Genomic DNA, 18,565 nt, shown 5'->3' with positions numbered 1-18,565 from the left:
GCCCAGAATCTAACATTCGGGGTTCTCTCAGCCCTGATGGGGCACTGAGGTTTTGTCAGAGGCCTGAAATAAGCCCCGCGGGCAAAGCCAAGGGGCCCCTCGCCCTGGGGTCGGAAGCTCATCCGTCTCCACGGGCGGGTCGGCCTGCAGCCGACGGGGAGTTCTTCGGATTTCTCTTCCAGGACCCCTTCCTTCTCCTCCGTCACCAGCGCTAACAGTGTCGACTTACCTGCCTGTTTCTTCCTGAAATTCCCCCGGCCGATCCCAGTGTCCCGGCCCTTTGTTCAGAAACTCCAGAGCTGCACGGGTGAGCGTCTCACCCCGGCTGGGAGGCGCTTGCCGAGGGGCCGGCGGGTGGCACGCGAGACCCGGCCGCGGGCCGGGTTCCGGGGTGACCGGTTGCCTCCTCGGCGTAGCACGCGGCGCGTCAGTTGCGCAATCCGAAGGCCCCGAGTCCGGGTCTCCGAGTGGGCAGGCGTTCATTTGGGAAGCGGCAGGGCGCAGCGGATGGAGCTCGGTCCTCTTAGGAGGTCGTGGGTTCTAATCCCGGCCCCGCCTCTTGCCTGCCGCGCGACCTCGGGCAAGTCGCTTCGCTTCTCTGGGCCTCGGTTGCCTCCTACGTAAAATGGGGATCGAGACCGAGCCCCGCCTGGGAGGGACCGTGGCCGACTCGATTTGCCTGTATCCACCCCGGGGCTTAGTAGAGTGCCGGGTAGAGAGGAAGCGCCTAACAAATACCATCGTTTATTGATTTTTATTTTACAACGGGCTCTGCTCCCCCAGGAATCCAACTCTTTGATACCCAGCCTGTTTACGTGCCCCTCTACGAACTGATCACCCAGTTTGAGCTGTCCAAGGACCCGGACCCCGGGCCCCTGAACCACAATATGCGCTTCTACGCGGTGAGTGCCCCTTCCCTCCCTGAGCGGGGTCACCCGAGGGACTGGTTCGGGTGGCGGTGGAACCGGATTCTCCGGCGTTCCCGCGGACTCCCGGAACCGGAGGGGGATTCCCGAGTTATCGGGTTCAGAGGATGGAGCGGGGCCTGCCGCCCCGAGGAACCGAGGTCGTCCTGCCGCCCTCCGTTCCCGGCGCTCCCGAGAGCTTCCTGGAGGAGACCACCGGGGCCCGCTCTGGGTTCCTGGGGCCGGGCGGCTCCCGCCGGGGCCGATCCCGATCAGCCGAGCGGCCGCGTTCCTTCCGGCGGGGAGATCTGGCCGGAAGGAGGGATCGTGTTGTTTAGACCCGGAGCGCCTGGGGATCCGGGGAGGCAAGAAGGGAGCTTCTCCCTGCTGCCCGGGAGCGCCGTCGGGCCCGGGGAGGGCGGGTCGAGAGACACCGTCGGCCTCTCCGTCCCTTGGGGAGGGGAGCGATGTCACCAGCGCACGGCAGGATCCTCTCCAGGCCGCCAGACCGGGCCCCGGGGAAGGCCCCGCCTCGGGGCTTCCCCTCGGTTCCCGGGGCTCCGTGGGGCCGCCGTCCGGGTCCTCGGCCTCGGAGCCGGTGCCAGCGGTCCGCTTCTGTCCCAGGCCCTTCCCGGCCAGCAGCACTGCTATTTCCTGAACAAGGACGCCCCCCTCCCGGACGGACGGAGCCTGCAGGGCACCCTCGTCGGCAAGATCGCCTTTCAGCACCCCGGCCGGGTCCCCGCTGTCCTGGGCCTCATCCGGCACCAGGTGGCCTACAACACCCTGATCGGGAGCTGCGTCAAGAGAACGATTCTGAAAGAAGGTGCCGACGGCGCCGTCGCCCTCCGGGGAGCGGGCGGGTGGACAGGGTGGGCGCGGTCGTCCGGGCTCTGACTCAGATTCCCCCCAGTCGGGGCAAGGCTGACAGCCGTCTCTCCCCGCCCCCCCCACAGACACGCAGATGTGCCTTTTACTTTCTCACCAGTGGCCGTCTCACCGCATCCCCCGTCCCCTCTCCTCCTCCTCCTCCTCCTCCTTTGTCTTCTCTTTTCTTCTCCTCTTCTGTGGGAGAGGTCGGTCAGGGAGAGCGGTTGGAGTGAAGAAGAGGAACTTCAGGAAATCACATTCCTTGGAGAGGTCGGACCAACTCCCTGGGTGGGACTAGGCCTTGGGCCTGTGCTGGTGTGTCAGTGCCCCCGACCCTCCCGCCCTCTAGTTCCCCCACGACTCTGTGAGCCAAGGCTCTCGGACTTGCTCCTCCCAGGACCTGGGAAGACCCGTCAGGGCGGGAGGGAACCTGTCCCCGCCCGGCCCTCATCCCCTGCCTCCCTGAACCCCCAGCTCGCTTCCCAAGTGCCAAATCGTCACCCATTCCAAGTTCACACCGTGAGTACGCCCGTGGCGCTTTTCAGGCGGGAAGCCCTACGGCATCCCGAGCGCTTACTACGGTGCTCTTCACACAGTGAGCGCTCAGTAAATACGATCGAATGAATGAGGGTCGCCTCACGGAGGGAAAAGGCCCGGATACGATGGAGCGGCCCTCCGGCCCCCACTCCTCGATCCGCAGCGCCCGCTCTGCGGCCAGGAATGGTAGTTGGAACGGGTTCCTCCTCCTGCCGGCCGCCGGGGCCGGCCGCGACCCGCCCGGGACAGACTCCCTTCGGTCCACGTTGGGGGGGGGGGGGGGGGGGGGGGGGCGCCACGGCCTCCCGCGAGCCGCTTTCGGGGCCGGGAATGCAGGGTTTCGGGGTGGCGTTGGCAGCTCTGCTCGACGGCGGTCTCTCCCGGCCCGTACTCACACGGTCCACAGCCGCCAACGTCTCCCGCTCGCCAGGGATTCAGTCTGGCCTCGTCTCGGAAAGACCTGAGCAGCAGCGTTGTTTATTTGGGGGAAACAGCGTTAGAGCGCGGTCGCCAGGGCTGTTGGCATGAAACGGGCGCCTCCCCGAATACCCTGCCCCTGGCCTCATTCTGTCTGAGAAACGGGTGTGTGTGTCTGGTCATTCATTCAGTGGTATTTATTAAGCGCTTACCGTGTGCAAAGCACTGTATTAAGCGCCTGGGAGAGTACGGTATAACAAGAAGTAGACGCATTCCTGCCCACAGCAAGCTCACGGTCTAGAGGGGGAGGCAGACGTGAACGTAAAAAGGTAAATATATAAAATTATAAATCCAGATGTATATGCTATACACAGATATATATGTGTGTGAATGAAGCAACCTGATGAAGTGGATAGAGCACGGGCCTGGGAGTCCGAAGGTCATGCGTTCTAATCCCGGCTCTACCGTTTGCCTGCCGCGTGGCCTCGGGCAGGTCACTTCACTTCTCTGTGCCTCAGTTGCCTCCTCTGTGAAATGGGGCTTAAGACCGTATGCTCCACGGGGGACAACCCGATTACCTTGTTTTAACCCCAGCACTGAGAACGGTGCTTGGCACGTAGTAAGCGCTTAACAAATACCGTCGTCGCCGTTATTATTATTATTATTATTATACATATGTGCCGTGGGGCCGGGAGGGAGGATGAATGAGGGAGCAAGTCAGGGTGGGAGAGGGAGAAGAGGAGGACTTAGGGAAGGCCTTTTGGAGGAGATGGGTCTCGGATAAGGTTTTGAAGGAGGGGAGAGCTATTGTGTATGTCTGTGTGTCCGCGCGCGTGTATTTGTGCGCAAGATGGGAGAACTTAGAGGCGGCGAAAAGCAGCGAGTCCCATCGATCGATCGCTTTGCCCTGTGAAGCCCGAGGCTGCGGGCTGCCTCAAGCGTGGCGTCGGGCAGGTGGGACTCACGATCCTCTCTGCCGTCCTTGCAGATTCTCCCGGGATCCTCCAGTTTGAAGTCTGTCCCCTCTCTGATTCCTGTTTCAGTGTGTCCTTTCAGCACCCTGTGAACGACTCCCTGGTGTGTGGTGAGTTGGGTTCTGCAGGAAGCGGGATGGGGGCGCGGGGGCGGGGGGCAGGGCGTGGCGGGCGGTCACGCTCCCCCCAAGTCCGAAGTCGGATGTGCCCCATGTGCCTCTCTCTGTGTGTTCCAGTGGTGATGGATGTGCAGGACGCCACGCACGTCAGCTGTAAACTCTACAAGGGGCTGTCGGACGCCCTCATCTGCACAGACGACTTCATCGCCAAAGTCGTCCAAAGGTAGAGCCGGTGGGCCGGGGCGCTGCCGTCCGGGGGACGGGGATTCGAGACGCGCCGCTGCCCTGGAGCGTCTCCCCCTCCCCCCTCCCCCAGGGTCTTAAGAGGAGTTAGAGCTCCGACTCGGGCATCGGGGCCCGGGGCCGCGATACGCTCTTCTGTCCAGTCTGGCTGCGGGTCCGTGGGCTGCCGGGGCCCAGGAAGTGCGAGGTCCCCGCGTTCGTTCACTCAGCACTCGCCGTGCGCAAAGCACTACGCTAACTGTTTGGGAGAATAGAATTTAGCCATAACTAGACACGTTCCCTGCCCACGACGAGCTCACTGCCCCCCTGGGATGGCGGTGGGCACTGGGGGCAGATACAGGCTGATCAGGTTGGAAACAGTCCGTGTCCCACGTGGGGCTCACGCTCTTAAATCCCCATTTTTGACAGATGAGGTGACTGAGGTCCGGAGAAGTGAAGTGACTTGCCCCGGGGTCCCACGGCAGACCGTATTATTGTTGTTATTCCCATAACGGTGGCGTTTGCCGTGGGCTCGCCGCGTACGATCAGATCGATCAGAGGAGTCGCGTGGCTTAGTGGAAAGAGCACGGGCTTGGGAGTCGGGTTGTGGGTTCTGATCCTGGCTCTGCCACTTACAGCTGGGTGACTTTGGGCAGAGCTCTGTCCCGAGCACTTGGAGGGGCCCACGGGGAGACGTCCGCGTGATCCCTGGCCTCAGGGAGTTCACAGTTTAGAGGGGGGCACAGATTGGGCAGCAGCAGCACGGGAGAGAGTCGAGGGCGGAGACTCGCGTCGACGGCGCGGGAGGCGGCGATGGTAAGCCACTGCCGTATTCTGACCAAGAAAACTCTGGATCCACCATCGGAACGACGGCAGATGGAGGAGGGGCGTTCTGGGAGCGACGCGTCCGTCGCGTCGCCGCGGGTCGGGGACGACGGCGTAAGACGGGACGGATCCGGTACAGGCTACAGATAGGAGGAAGAAGTGCTTTAATCAGTCAGTGGTGTTTATCGAGCGCTTGCCGGGTGCGGGGCACTGCCCTGAGCGCTTGGGAGAGTACAGTTCAACAGAGGTAGGTAGGCATATTCTCTGCCCTCTTGGATCTCACGGTCTAGAGGAGGCAAATCGATATGGACCGAAGTTGCATCTATAAACCTTTTCGTAGATACCAAGTGCTGGGCTAAGTTTTGGGGTAGCCAGGAGGCGCCCGGTTATTTTCAGCGGCGGGCCAGATGACCACAAATCCGTGGCTGCGTGAATTATTTTTTTTTTTTTACTGATAGCAACAGTGAAGTTTAACTTGTTAGCTGTTCAGAAAGATGGATTTTTGAAACAAAGCCAAGATTAAAAAAATCCCATTCACTTTATTAGTTCAAAAGTGGGTGGACTGTTAGGCACCGACCACCCTTAACGATTGTGGTATTTCTTAAGCGCTTACGAGGTGCCGGGCGCTGTACTGAGAACCGGGTCGGATACAGGCAGATTGGGTTGGGCGCGGTCCCTGTCCCACGGAGGGCTCACAGTCTTAATCCCCCTTTCAGAGATGAGGTAACTGAGGCCCGGAGAAGTGAAGTGACTAACCCAGGGTCACGCGCAGATAAGCGGCGGAGCCAGGATGAGAACCCAGGTCCCTCTGACTCCCAGGTCGCGTGCTCTCTGGATCTTCTGTCGAGAAGCTCGGGGTGTGTTCTTCGTAGGCGCCGGGCCGTCCTTAAAGTGCACTTCGAGCCCCGAAAATAAGCGGGGTAAAAAGGAACGCAAAGAGGAGCCGAAGGTTGGCCTGAAACCAATCGCATCACGTTATCTGTCGCGACGTAACCGTCGGGGAATGAAACCCGAGCGGCCCCGGAGCGTGTAGTTCATGGCATTCGGCTTCGGTTACGATTCCCGATAGATTGACGCCCGCCGGATTGAGTCCCTTCCCTCCCCCCCCCCCCCCCCCCCCCCCCCCCCCGGAGACAGTTGGGTAGCGTCACGCAGGTCTCGCTAGTGGGTAATCCCCATTTTCCCGATGAGGAGCCGAGGCCCAGAGAGGCGAAGCGACTGGGCCCGGGTCACACAGCGGGCTAGCGGCAGAGCGGGGATTAGAACCCGGGTCGCCGCCCCCTCCCCGTGAGGCCCAGCGAATCCCTCCGAGGTCCCCGGGCCACCGGGGGCAGTTGAGGGGTGGCCCGGCGTGGACAGAGGAGAGGAAGGCAGTGGTCCCCGGAGAGCGGATGTCCGTTGTCGGCTCCCCCGGCCCGGCCCCTCGGCCGCAGATGCCCCAGATAAGCCCACCCGCGGGCCAGAGAGCGGCGCTGGCCACCGTCCTCTTGTCCGCACGCCTCAGCGGCCATCCGTTTGCCTTGGAAAGGGGAGAGAGTCAGCCGGTCAGTCAGTTGTATTCACTGAGCACTCACCGAGCACTTGGGAGAGTCCGATATAACAATATAACGGACGCATCTCCTGCCCGCGATGACCCGACGGTCGGGAGGGTGGCGTCCGAATACCGTCTAAATGCGGCGCGTTTTGCGTTTGTTTGCTTTTAAAGATATTTGTTAAGCACTTAGCACGCGCCAGGCACCGTACTACGTGCCGAGAGCTGTTGATACAAGCCGATCCGGTCGGCCGCAGTCCCTGTCTCTCCCCGGGGCTCACGGTCTCAGTCCCCATTTTATGGAAACGGGAACCGAGGCCCAGGGAAGCGAAGCGGCCCGCCCAGGGTCACGGAACAGACGAGCGACGGAGCTGGGAGTAGAAACCAGGTTCTTGAACCCGAACCCCGGTTCGCTGGGCCACGTTGCATTCGCGCCCGGTCCTCCGCGCCCCTAACCCCCGCCCCCCCGGGGCTCTCGCCCTCCTTGTGCTGGAAAGCCGCACGTCGCCCAGGTAGCTCGGCCGGGACCGTGAGGCCGCCCGCGGGCCGCACGTCGTGCTCACGGTGCTCCCCGGGGTCCCCGTCGGGGTGCCGGGGGGATCTGCGGCCGCCCCCCTATTTTTTTTTAATGGTATTCATTAAGCCCCTACTGCGTTGCCAGGCACCGTTCTACACGGGGGGTAGATACAAGAATAATCAGGTTGGACACCCCCCCCCCCCCACGGGGCTCACCATCTTCGTCCCCATTTCCCAGTCGAGGCCCAGAGAAGCGAGGTGACTGGCCCGAGGTCACGCAGCGGACGGGCGGCAGAGCCCGGATTAGAACCCAGGTCCTTCTGACCGCCAGGCCCGGGCTCCGTCCGCCAGGCCGGGCCGCTCCCCCCGAGGGACGTGCGGCAGCCGGGGGACCCGGGAGGCCGACGCCCGGGCCGCGGGGTGAAAGGAGGAGCCCCGGGGGGGGGGGGGCCCGTTCGAGGGGACCCCGTCCCGGGACCTGTCGTCGCACGGCACTTAGGTACTCGTCAGAATCGTGTGTCGGAGGTTAGGTGTTCACATCGATGCCCCCGCCCCTCCGTGAGCCCTACGCGGGACGGGGACCGCGTCCGACCCGCTTGGCTCGCATCCACCCCGGCGCTCAGCGCCGAGCCCGGCACGTGGGAAGCGCTCCGCAAGTAGCACGGTTACGGTCACCTTTAGACCCGTAAGCTCGGTACGGGCGGGGAACGTACCCGCCGATCCCGTCGCCCTCTCCCAAGCGCGGCGTCGGGCGCTCTGCACCACGCGCTGAGCGCTCGGTGAACGCCGTCGACGGATCGACCGGCCGGAGGGAGGCCGGCCGCCCCGGCCCGCCCGCCCCCTCCCGATCCGGGGTCCCGGGCGGGGCGGGCCACCGCGGGGGCGGTCCGGCCCGGCGCTGACGGTCTCCCCCCCCCCCCCCCCGCAGGTGCATGTCCATCCCGGTGACGATGCGGGCCATCCGCCGGAAAGCGGAAACGATTCAGGCCGACACGCCCGCGCTGTCCCTGATCGCGGAGACAGTGGAAGACCTGGTGAAGAAGAACCTGCCCCCGGCTAGCAGCCCAGGGTACGGCATGACGGCAGGCAGCAACCCGCTGAGCGGGGCCACCCCGCCGACCAACCCTTTTCCGGGGGGGCCCATTACCACCTTGTTTAACCTGAGCATGAACCTGAAAGAGCGGCACGAGGCGGTGGGCCACGGGGAGGACTTCAGCAAGGTGTCCCAGAACCCAATTCTCACCAGTCTGTTGCAAATCACAGGGAACGTGGGCGCTCCCCTCGGCTCGAGTCCTACCCCTCCTCATCACACGCCGCCGCCCGTCTCCTCGCCCGCCAGCAACACCAAGAACCACCCGATGCTCATGAACCTTCTTAAGGAGAACCCGGCCCAGGATTTCTCCACGCTGTACGGGAGCAGCCCCCTGGAGAGGCCCAACTCCTCCTCCTCGTCCGGCTCGCCCCGGACCGAGGTGGGCCCGGCGGGGGTCAAGCCCAAGAAGAAGAAGGCGTCCAGGGCGGCGGCGGCCGCGGCGGCGGCGGCGGCGGCGGCGGCCCCCCCCGCCCCCGAGAAGCCCCGGCACCAGACGGAGGACGACTTCCAGCGGGAGCTGTTCTCCATGGACGTGGACTCCCAGAACCCCATCTTCGACGTCAACATGGCGGGCGACCCGCTGGACACGCCGCACATCACGCCGGCCCCCGGCCAGTGCGGCACGCCCCCGGCCGGCTACCCCCAGCCCCTGCCCCCGCCCCAGCCCGGCGTCCAGAGGATGGTCCGCCTGTCCAGCTCGGACAGCGTGGGGGCCGACGTGACGGACATCCTGTCGGACATCGCCGAGGAGGCGGCCAAGCTGCCCGGCGCGGGGGACGACTGCCCGGCGCCGGGGACCCCGGCGCGCGACTCGTCCGGCTCGGGCCACTCCCAGGGCGCCCTCTTCGACCCGGACGTCTTCCAGGCCGGGGCCGGCGAGAACCCGTACACGGACCCGGCCGACCTGATCGCCGACGCGGCGGGCAGCCCCGGCGGCGACTCCCCCGGCAACCCCTTCTTCCCCGACGGCGTGGACTTCAACCCCGACCTCCTCAACGGCCAGAGCCAGACGGGCTTCGGGGAGGAGTACTTCGACGAGAGCAGCCAGAGCGGGGACGACGACGACTTCAAGGGCTTCGCCTCCCAGGCGCTCGGCGGGCTGGGCGTGCCGGGCCTGGCGGGCGACGGAGGGGAGGGCAGGTTCAGAGGCCCCGGCCCGGCCGACGCGGCGGACTTCGGCCTCGTCGCCGCGGCCGGCAAGGCCCCGGGGCCGGCGGAGCCGCCGGAGCACCGCGGCGGGAGCCAGAGCCCCCTGCTCGGCGGCGGGGACCCGGCCAAGGAGCGGGCCCCCAAACGGGCCAGGGACGGCAACGGGGCCGGGGCCGGGGCCGGGGCCGGGGCCGGGGCGGACGGCAAGCCCGGCAAGCGCAGCCGCACCCCGTCCAGCGACGGCAAGGCCAAGGACAAGCCCCCGAAGCGCAAGAAGGCCGACCCCGAGGGCAGGTCGCCGTCGCACGGCTCGGCCGTCCGGCCCTTCACCCCGCCGGCCAGCACGGGCGGCTCCAAGTCCCCCGGCAGCTCGGCCAGGTCCCAGACCCCGCCGGGCGTCGCCACCCCGCCCATCCCCAAGATCACCATCCAGATCCCCAAGGGCACCGTCACGGTGGGCAAGCCCTCCTCGCACGGCCAGTACTCCGCCGGCGGCCCCGTCTCCTCCTCGGCCGGCAAGAGCCACCACGGCCACTCCTCGGCCGCCTCCTCCTCCTCCTCCTCCTCGTCGTCCTCGTCCTCCTCTTCGTCGGCCGGCGTCTCCGCCTCCTCCTCCTCCTCCTCCTCCTCCTCCGCCTCCGCCTCGGGCAAGGCGAAGGGCGGCAAGTCGGACGGCGCGGCGGGCTCCAAGCTGGCCGGCGGGCTCTACCCCGGCCAGGGGGGCCCCGGCCCGCAGCCCAAGGGCTCGGCCCAGCCGGCGGGGAAGCCCGGCTCCTCGCCCGTCGCCAAGCACGGCGGGCCGGGCGGCGGCCCCGGGGGCGTCAAGGCCAAGCCCCAGGGGAAGCCCTCGTCGCTGATGAACCCGGCCCTGGGCAAGCCCAACATCTCCCCCTCGCACTCGCGGCCCGCCGGGCCCTGCGACAAGCTGGCCTCCCCGCTGAAGCCCGTGCCGGGCACGCCCCCGTCGGCCAAGGCCAAGTCCCCCATGGGCTCGGGGGCCGCCGGCGGCCACGCGGCCGGCCCCGGCCCGGGCCCCGGGGCCAAGGCGTCCTCGGGGCCGGGGCCCGCCGGCCCGCCGGCCCCCAAGCCGCCCTCCGCCTCGGGCCCCTGCCCGGCCGCCTCGGCCGCCTTCGCCCCCGGCGGGGGCCCCGGCCCCGCGGCCCCGGCCCCGCACGGCGGCTCCAAGGGCAAGTCCCCCAGCCGGAACAAGAAGCCCTCCCTCACGGCCGTCATCGACAAGCTGAAGCACGGCGCGGTCGCCGGCGGGCCCGGCGGGGAGGACCCGGCCGACGGGCCGGCGGGCCCGGGGCCCGGCGTCCCCGGCCACCCCGCGGCCGCCAAGCACGGCCTGTCCGGGCCCGAGTTCCCGGGGAAGCGGGAGAAGGGCGACGGCAAGGACAGGTCGAAAGGCTCCGGGGCCGGGGGCCCGGCCGACCCCGCCAAGAAGGCCCCGGACCCCAAGGGCGTGGGCGGCGGCACCGGGGTGGCCAAGATCATCATCAGCAAGCACGACGGCGGCTCGCCCAGCATCAAGGCCAAGGTGACCCTGCAGAAGCCCGGGGACGGGGGCGGGGACGGCCTGCGGCCCCAGGCGGCGGCCGCCGCCAAGGCCTACGGCTCGCCCCTCGTCAGCGGCTCCACGCCCAAGCACGAGCGCGGCTCCCCCAGCCACGGCAAGTCGCCCGCCTACACCCCCCAGGCCCTGGACAGCGAGAGCGAGTCGGGCTCCTCCGTCGCCGAGAAGTCCTACCAGAACAGCCCCAGCTCGGACGACGGCGTCCGGCCCCTGCCCGAGTACGGCTCCGAGAAGCACAGGAAGCACAAGAAGGACAAGAAGAAGGTCAGGGACAAGGACCGGGAGCGCGACCGCGACAAGAAGAGGTCGCACGGCCTCAAGCCCGACGGCTGGTCCAAGTCGCCCGCCGCCGCCGCCGCCGACCAGGCCCTGGCCGTGGCGGCCGGCGCCGTCCTGGCGGCCGAGAGGCCCTCGCGCCTCAGCCCCGACTTCGTCATCGGCGAGGAGGACGACGACCTCATGGACGTGGCTCTGATCGGCAACTAGAGGCCTCCCCTCGCCGCGGCCGCCGGGGCCCCGGGGGGCCCTTCCGCCCCGGTCTCGGGAGCGGGCCGGAGCGGACCCCCCCCGCCCCGGCGGGGACCGCCCGGCGGCCCAGCTCCCTACTCCTGGCGGCCGGGGGAAGGGAAACCGACCGGCCCCGGGGCCGGAAGCCTCCGGAGCGTTGCTGCGGGAAGACGGCTCCCCTTCTCCGTACAGATGTGTATCCGTGTATGTCTTTTTTTTTTTCTTCCCTTTTTCCTTTTCGTCGTCGTCCCCCCGCCCCAGCCACCGCCCCGCTCCCCTTCGCTGTTTTTAGACCGCGCTTTGAGCTTTTATTTTAGCACGTGGACGGGAGAGGCCGGCCGGGACCGCAGAAGGCCGTCTGTCCTCCCGGGCCGGGGCCCACCGGGCCCAAGCGGAGGAGCCTGTCGGGTAAGACGCCGAGGCCCGGGGCGGGCCCGCCCGCCCTCCCGCCGGACCCCGGGGAGGGGTTTTAGCTATTTATCTGTCGACGTTTTAACTCGCCCTCCGCGGCTTTTTATCCACGGTTTGGGTGGGGCGGGACTACGGTCTCTCGCCGCCCCCGGCCCGAGGGAACCCTCCGGCGGATCCGCTCCGAGGCGGGGCCCGGGACGCCACGCCGGGGGGCTTCTCCGCGGGGGGAGGCTTGGATTCCGAGAGGCCCGGGGGCTCGTCCGGCCCCGGCGGTGCCCATCTGGAGGCTTGGCCTGGAGAGCCGAGCCCCCGGCGCTCGCCGGCCGAGACGCCCCGGCGGCGCCGATGCGTCCGCGGGCGCTCCCTCCCTCCCGCTTGCACGGAATGGACTGCGGGGGGGACGGTTCTCCTGCCTCGACATGTGCCAAAACCTCTGCCCGGCGCCCGCCACGGAGGGCGACGCCGGGCCGGGGGCCGTCCGGCTCCTCGGTGTCCTCGAGCCCCCGGAGCGTCGGGCGCCGCAGTATTCTCTTCCAGCTCCGGGCGGAAGGAGGGAGATCGGGGAGGACCCGAGAGGTCGGGGCCGCCGGGGTCCCCGTCGTCGGCTACCGTGTAGCCACCTAGGTGGACGTTTCGGGGGAAGGTCCCGGGTGGCCGTCCGCGTGCCCCTCCCTCCGCCCCGGGTCCCGGGGTCCCCCCCCCCCCCCAAGCTCCTGCCGACCCGGGCAGATCTGGGGTTTGCCAAACCGGTCCCGGCGGCGGGTCGTTTCCGTAGGCGGGCGGAGCGACGTCTCCCCGCCTCCGGGGCCTTGAGCTCGGGCTTTCTGCGGCCTCCCCCGTCCACCCACCCCTCCCCGGGGCTGCGGGGTGCGGGGGGGGTGCCGCCTCCCGAGCTGCCGGCCTCGCTTTCAGTCTCCCAACCTGCCACCTCCGGGACCGAGGACCGGGGGAAGTGGGAAAGTGGCAAAGGGCGTCGGCTCCCAGCGGGTCGGAATCGAACGACCGGGGGCCGGGCGATCGCGGGAGGCGGATTTTGAGACGCCGCCCCAGGGACGGGCTTTTCCCGGGGCCGGTGCGGGGGAGGCGGTCACCCGCCGTGATGCCACCGGTTGGCGAGACGGTCAGGGGGTCTAGGGTCTCTGACCCCCGCTCTGGGCTGGAGAAGCCACCGAGCGCGACGTGCGAGGAAGTATTGAAGTTCCGGGGGCTCTGCGCTCCCGCAGACCTCGCCGGCAGCCGCCGCGACGTGCGGACGGGAAGCCGGCGTTCTCCCTTCCTCCCTCCGTCCCTCCCCCGATCCAAGAAGCCCAGGGCAGTAACTCTTACCGGAGGAGTTCTCCTCAGGCCATCCCTCCCGCTGACCCGGCACCCCAACTCGCTCAACGGCTGCACCCCGTCCGGCAACCGGGAACCACATTTCTCTGCGGGGCGGAGGGGGAGAGGTCGCGACTCCTCCCTCTCCCGATTCCGGAGGCAGGCGACCGGCCGGAGGAAGCCCGGCGGAGGGGAGGAAGGGTACGTTATCCGGACCCCCTTGCCCCGGGCCTGCGGCCGGACTACGGTCCGTTCCCACGCCCGGCCCGGATCCCCGGGAAAGGATCCCCCGGGGTGACGGTCGGCGGAAGACGGGCCGGTCCGGGTGCTCCGGAGCGTTCCCGGACTAGAAGACGTGTTCCGTGAGAAAAGTATTTGGCGGCGAGGGGAGCGACGGGACGGGAGATCAGTCGCCAAACCCAGGCCCTGGGCCGGAGGCCTTTCTCCCGGGACTCGCTTGGCCTCCGAGGCCTAGGTCGGAGACGGTAGCGTCACCGGGCGGGGCCGTCGCTTCTACCAGATCTCCCAGTTTCCCCAGTTTCGAGGGAAGCCGGTGAGTCAGTCGGCGGCCGGAGTTGAGTCACGTGACCATCGCGGCCTCCCAGCCGAGGAGGGGGACGTCTGTTCCCGCGCGCCGCACTCTTCCGGGGAAAGTGTTTTCGGTTCGGTTGTTTCTCTTTCGCCTTCGGATTTTGTTCGTCTCTTCCTTCGCCCTAACGGAGCGGGCCCCGCTTCTGGGGCGGAGACACCCGCCCGCCGGAGCACCGGAAGCCCGACTCCGACCGAGCGGGTGACGCGCGTGGGCGTCGTCTCCGTACAGGCCGGCGTTCGCCTGGGCCTCGAACTGCCGGGTGGGTTTGGATTTTCTTTTGGGTTCCCCGCGAAAGAACCCGTTGATTTATGAGCAAATAAATTCCTTTGATTACGAGCAGCCCCCCCCCCCCCGCCCCCCGCGTTGGCTTTTCGTTGGGCCGCGGCCACCGGCCGTATCGGTCGTCCCGGGGACCGAGATCGGGCGGGCCTCGAGCCGACCGCGGGCACCCCCCGGCTCGGGCTCGGCCATCCCGCCGACCGCCTTCCTCCCAGGCAGCGGGCGCCGCTCTCCGAGGGCGGGCTGACCGCCGGCGGCCGTGGTTTCTGCAAGGGGTCGATAGAGCAGGGGAGCCCAGTCGACGAAAACGCGTCGCCCGTCCCGCTGAGCGGCCCATAACGTGGCCCCAGCCGGCGTGAGCGGGCCTCCGCCGGGGCCCCGTCGGACGGCCTCGGCCGAAGGAGTTCGGGGGATGCCGAGTGACCGCCGGCGGAGGGAGAGGGATGACTCCAATTGCAGGGGCCTGCCGGGGTGGGAGGTCCAGCGGCGTGATTTAACGGGCGGGGCCCGGGCCTGGCGGTCGGGAGGACCTGGGTTCCGATGCCGGCCCCACCACGCGTCTGCCGCGTGATCTTGGGAAAGTCACTTCGCTTCTCGGGGCCTCGTCCGTAAAACGGGGTGAAGAGCGTGGAGCCCATGTGGGACCGTGTCCAACCGGATTTGCTCGTGTCTGCCCCAGTGCCGGGCACCTAGTAAGCGCCTCACCAGTACCGTATTGAGCATCGTTTATTAGGCCTAGGGGATTCATTCGTTCAATAGTATTGTTTACTGCGTGCAAAGCACTGTACTAAGCGCTCGGTGTAACCACAGGCAGACCCATTGCGGCCACAACGAGCTCACGGTCCAGAGAGGGGAACGGGAGGCAGTCGGCGGCTTCTGACTCGGTGGGGGGTAAGGAAGAGGGAAGGGGGGACGGCAGCAATCGGAGCAGGGATTTCCAGGCGGTGGCCTGGGAACGGCGCGGGATAAGAAGTACAATGCCCAGCAGGGCAGCTTGGGAGGAGATTTGTTTTTATGTGATTGTTAAATCCCTCGATGGTGTTTGTTAAGCGCTTACTGTGTGCGGAGCACTGTCCTAAGCGTGTGGGAGACTATATAGATGAGCAGCGTGGCTCAGTGGAAAGAGCACGGGTTTGGGAGTCAGACGTCATGGGTTCGAATCCCGGCTCTGCCGCTTGTCAGCTGGGTGACCGCGGGCAAGTCACTTCACTTCCTCTGGGCCTCAGTTCCCTCGTCTGTAAAATGGGGACTAAGACCGTGCGCCTCACGTGGGACGACCCGATGACCCCGTATCTCCCCCGGCGCTTAGAACGGTGCTCTGCACAGAGTAAGCGCTTAACAAATACCAACATTATTATTATATGAAAACAGGAGGGCCCGCAGAGTGGCCTAGTGGAAGGGAGCCAGAGGTCATGGGTTCGAATCCCGGCCCTGCCCCTTGGCAGCTGGGTGACCGTGGGCAAGTCACTTCACTTCTCTGGGCCTCAGTTCCCTCATCTGGAAAATGGGGATCAAGACCGTGAGCCTCACGTGGGACGACCCGATTCCCCCGTGGCTACCCCAGCGCTCAGAACGGCGCTCTGCACAGAGTAAGCGCTTAACAAACACCAACGTTGTCATCATCATTAAAGAGCTTGGATGCGGGAGTGATCCTGGCGCTGCCGCTTGCCTGCTGTGTGACCTTGGGTAAGTCATTTCTTGGTACCTCAGTCTGTAAAATGGGTATTTAATACCTGTCTTCCCTCCGGGCGGCCCTGTACGGGACGGGGACTGGCCTTATATCATCTTGGACCTACCCCGGCGCTCGGTACAGGGCTCGGCACATAGAAGATGCCTAAATGTATATTGCGGTTATTCATATTTCCACCAGTCCAGCCCCCCCGCCTCCCAGCCAACAGGGTTTTCAAGCCTCGATGGGGTCACAACTTCCTTTTGTGGTCTGTTCCCTCTGTTGGAACGTCTGTGGTGTGCGTGGTATTAAGCACTTGGGGGATTAGGATCGAAAGCGGTCCACGGGCATTGAATTAACAGTCTAGCAGGGGAGAGCTAGAAAATGGATGACCTGGAGAAGCAGAGAGGTTTAGGGGAAAGAGCCCGGGCCTGGAAGTCAAAGGACCTGGGTTCCCATCCCGGCTCTGCTATCCGCCTCCTGCGAGACCTTGGGAAAGTCACTTAATCGCCCCATGCCTCCGTTTCCCCCTCTGCGACGTGGGCATGAAATATCTGCCCTCCTCTAGACCTCAAGCCCCAAATGGGACGGAGGCCGGGTCTGACCCGACTAACCCGTCTCTCCCCCGGCGCTTGCCAAATACCGGAATGGTAATGGTTCGTCGAAGGGAGAGAAAGATATGCGGACGAGCGTTTCAGCAGGGTGTGTCGGTCAGTATGTACAAAAGTCTTTCGTGAGCGGGTGTGAATGAGCGGTGTGCCGAGAAGCGCCGAGATCCATCGAATCGTATCCGTTAAGCGCCTGCTGTGTGCGGAGCGCTGTACCGGGCGTTTGGAAAATACAGCGGTAGAGATGATCCCCGCCCACGCCGGGCTTGCGATCAAGAAGGGGGGAGACAGACATCACAGCAAGTCACCAGGCAGCAAAATAAACGAATAGAATTATAGATACGTCCCCATCGAAACAAGTAAGCGGGCCTTAAGATAAAGAAATAGAATTATAAGTATATATACAAGTGGGGTGGGGAGGGAGGGTAGAGCAAAGGGAACCGAGATGGTGGTTGGTGGGTGGGGGTGTGGGCGGGAGGTGGAGGAAAGGGGGGTGTAAGGACGAGAAAAATCACGTGGAAGGTGATTTCAGAAGGACTTCGAGGCCGGGAAGATCCGCGGCCTGGCGGATTTGAAGGGGGAGGGAGTTCCAGGCAGGGAGGAAGGTGTGGACAACGATTCGCGGGTGAGAGAGAGGAGGGTGAGGCAGTGAGTAGGTTAGTTGGAAAAGGGGGGGGGGGGGGGGGGAGAGTGCAAGCTGGGAGGCAGTGGGAGACGAGAGCGGACGAGCCGGGAGGAAGCGGGAGAGGAGAGCGGATTAAAAACGGGGAGAGTTCACGGAGTCTCGTCTCACGCCGTCGAGTCGTCTCTTCCAGAACGCCCCACCTCCATCTGCCGTCGTCCCGGTAGCGGATCCGTAGAGTTTTCTGGGTCAAAATAAGGAAGTGGCTCACCGCGGCCTCCTTCCGCGTGGAAAACTTAGGTCTCCGCCCTCGTGTCTGTCCCCCGCTGCCCGGCACGGGTGCGTTTTGACCGGTAGCCGACGGCCTTCCACTCGCTGGCCACCGGCCGGGCCGGGAGTGGAACGGACAGGCCTCTGCTTGACTCTCCCAGGCCTGCGCTCTTTTTTCCACGAGGCCTCACTGCCTCCTGGAAGTGAGTGAAGGCAACGGGGGCCCAGCACAGAAGCGCCGGCAGCGTGGCTCAGGGGAAAGAGCCCGGGCTTGGGAGTCGGGGGTCATGGGTTCGAATCCCGGCCCTGCCCCTTGGCAGCTGGGTGACTGTGGGCGAGTCACTTCGCTTCTCTGGGCCTCAGTGACCTCCTCTGTAAAACGGGGACGAAGACCGTGAGCCTCACGAGGGACGACCCGACGACCCCGGAGAAGCAGCGTGGCTCGGTGGGAAGAGCCCGGGCTTGGGAGTCAGAGGTCATGGGTTTGAATGCCGGCTCTGCCGCTTGGCAGCTGGGTGACTGTGGGCGAGTCACTTCACTTCTCTGGGCCTCGGTTCCCTCATCTGTAAAATGGGAATTAAGACCGGGAGCCTCACGTGGGGCAATCTGACCACCCTGTATCTCCCCCGGCGCTTAGAACAGCGCTCTGCACATAGCAAGCGCTTAACGAACACCAACATTATTATTAATTCCCATTTTATAGATGCCGCAGAGGCATCAAGCGGCTTGCCCCACAGCCAAGAAGCGGGGGAGCCGGGATTGGAACCCAGGTCCTCCAGGCTCCCACGCCCTCGCTCGACGTACTAGGCTCTGCTGCTTCTCGGGCTTTCCAGGAAGAGCGACGGGCGCCGTAAAGTCATCATAAGGGAACGTGACGGATTGTCGCGTCCCGGTTACCGAAACCCCCCGGAATCTAGGAATCCGCGTCCCGGGCCCGTGCTTCACAGTGGGGCTGTCAAGCCGGGGCCCCCCCCCCCCCCCCCCCCCCCGTGGGACCACCCGATGACCTTGTACCTACCTCAACGCTTAGAAGACCGTTTGGCACGTAGTACGTGCTTAACAGATATCATCATTATTACATAGGAATCACCTAACCAATACCATCATCATCGTCATTATCATTATTATTATTATCTACCCCAGCGGTTAGAACAGTGCTTGGCCCATAGTAAGCGCTTAATACCATCATCATCAATATCATCATTATTATTATTATTAATAATCTACCCCAGCGGTTAGAACAGCGTTTGGCCCATAGTAAGCACTTAACCAATACCATCATTATTATCATCATCTACCCCAGCGGTTAGAACAGTGCTTGGCCTGTAGTAAGTGCTTAAACAATACCATCATCATCATTATTATTATTATTATTATTAATAATAATCTACCCCAGCGGTTAGAACAACGTTTGGCCCATAGTAAGCACTTAACCAATACCATCATTATTATCATTATTATTATCTACGCCAGCGGTTAGAACAGTGCCTGTAGTAAGTGCTTAACCAATACCATCATCATCATCATCAATAATTATTAATGTACCCCAGCGGTGAGAA

At 65.1% G+C, this 18,565-nt stretch overlaps 1 protein-coding gene across 1 annotated transcript in view; it reads left to right on the top strand.

The window, feature by feature from the left end:
• MED1 (mediator complex subunit 1) overlaps positions 1-13,904 on the top strand; it is a 32,429-nt gene extending 18,525 nt beyond the window's left edge. Inside the window, exons 12-17 of the mRNA XM_029075435.2 lie at positions 183-307; positions 784-902; positions 1,530-1,731; positions 3,718-3,813; positions 3,940-4,045; positions 7,845-13,904. Of these exons, the coding sequence (XP_028931268.1) occupies positions 183-307; positions 784-902; positions 1,530-1,731; positions 3,718-3,813; positions 3,940-4,045; positions 7,845-11,220 (4,024 nt within the window). The 3' untranslated portion in view covers positions 11,221-13,904. The remainder of the gene's footprint in view (positions 1-182; positions 308-783; positions 903-1,529; positions 1,732-3,717; positions 3,814-3,939; positions 4,046-7,844) is intronic.
• Positions 13,905-18,565: the final 4,661 nt, after the last annotated feature.

Source organism: Ornithorhynchus anatinus, chromosome 11, assembly GCF_004115215.2.
Source record: "Ornithorhynchus anatinus isolate Pmale09 chromosome 11, mOrnAna1.pri.v4, whole genome shotgun sequence".
Lineage (NCBI taxonomy): Eukaryota > Metazoa > Chordata > Mammalia > Monotremata > Ornithorhynchidae > Ornithorhynchus > Ornithorhynchus anatinus.
The sequence above is the reverse complement of the archived record's forward strand: the minus strand, read 5'-3'. Positions and strand labels throughout refer to the sequence as shown.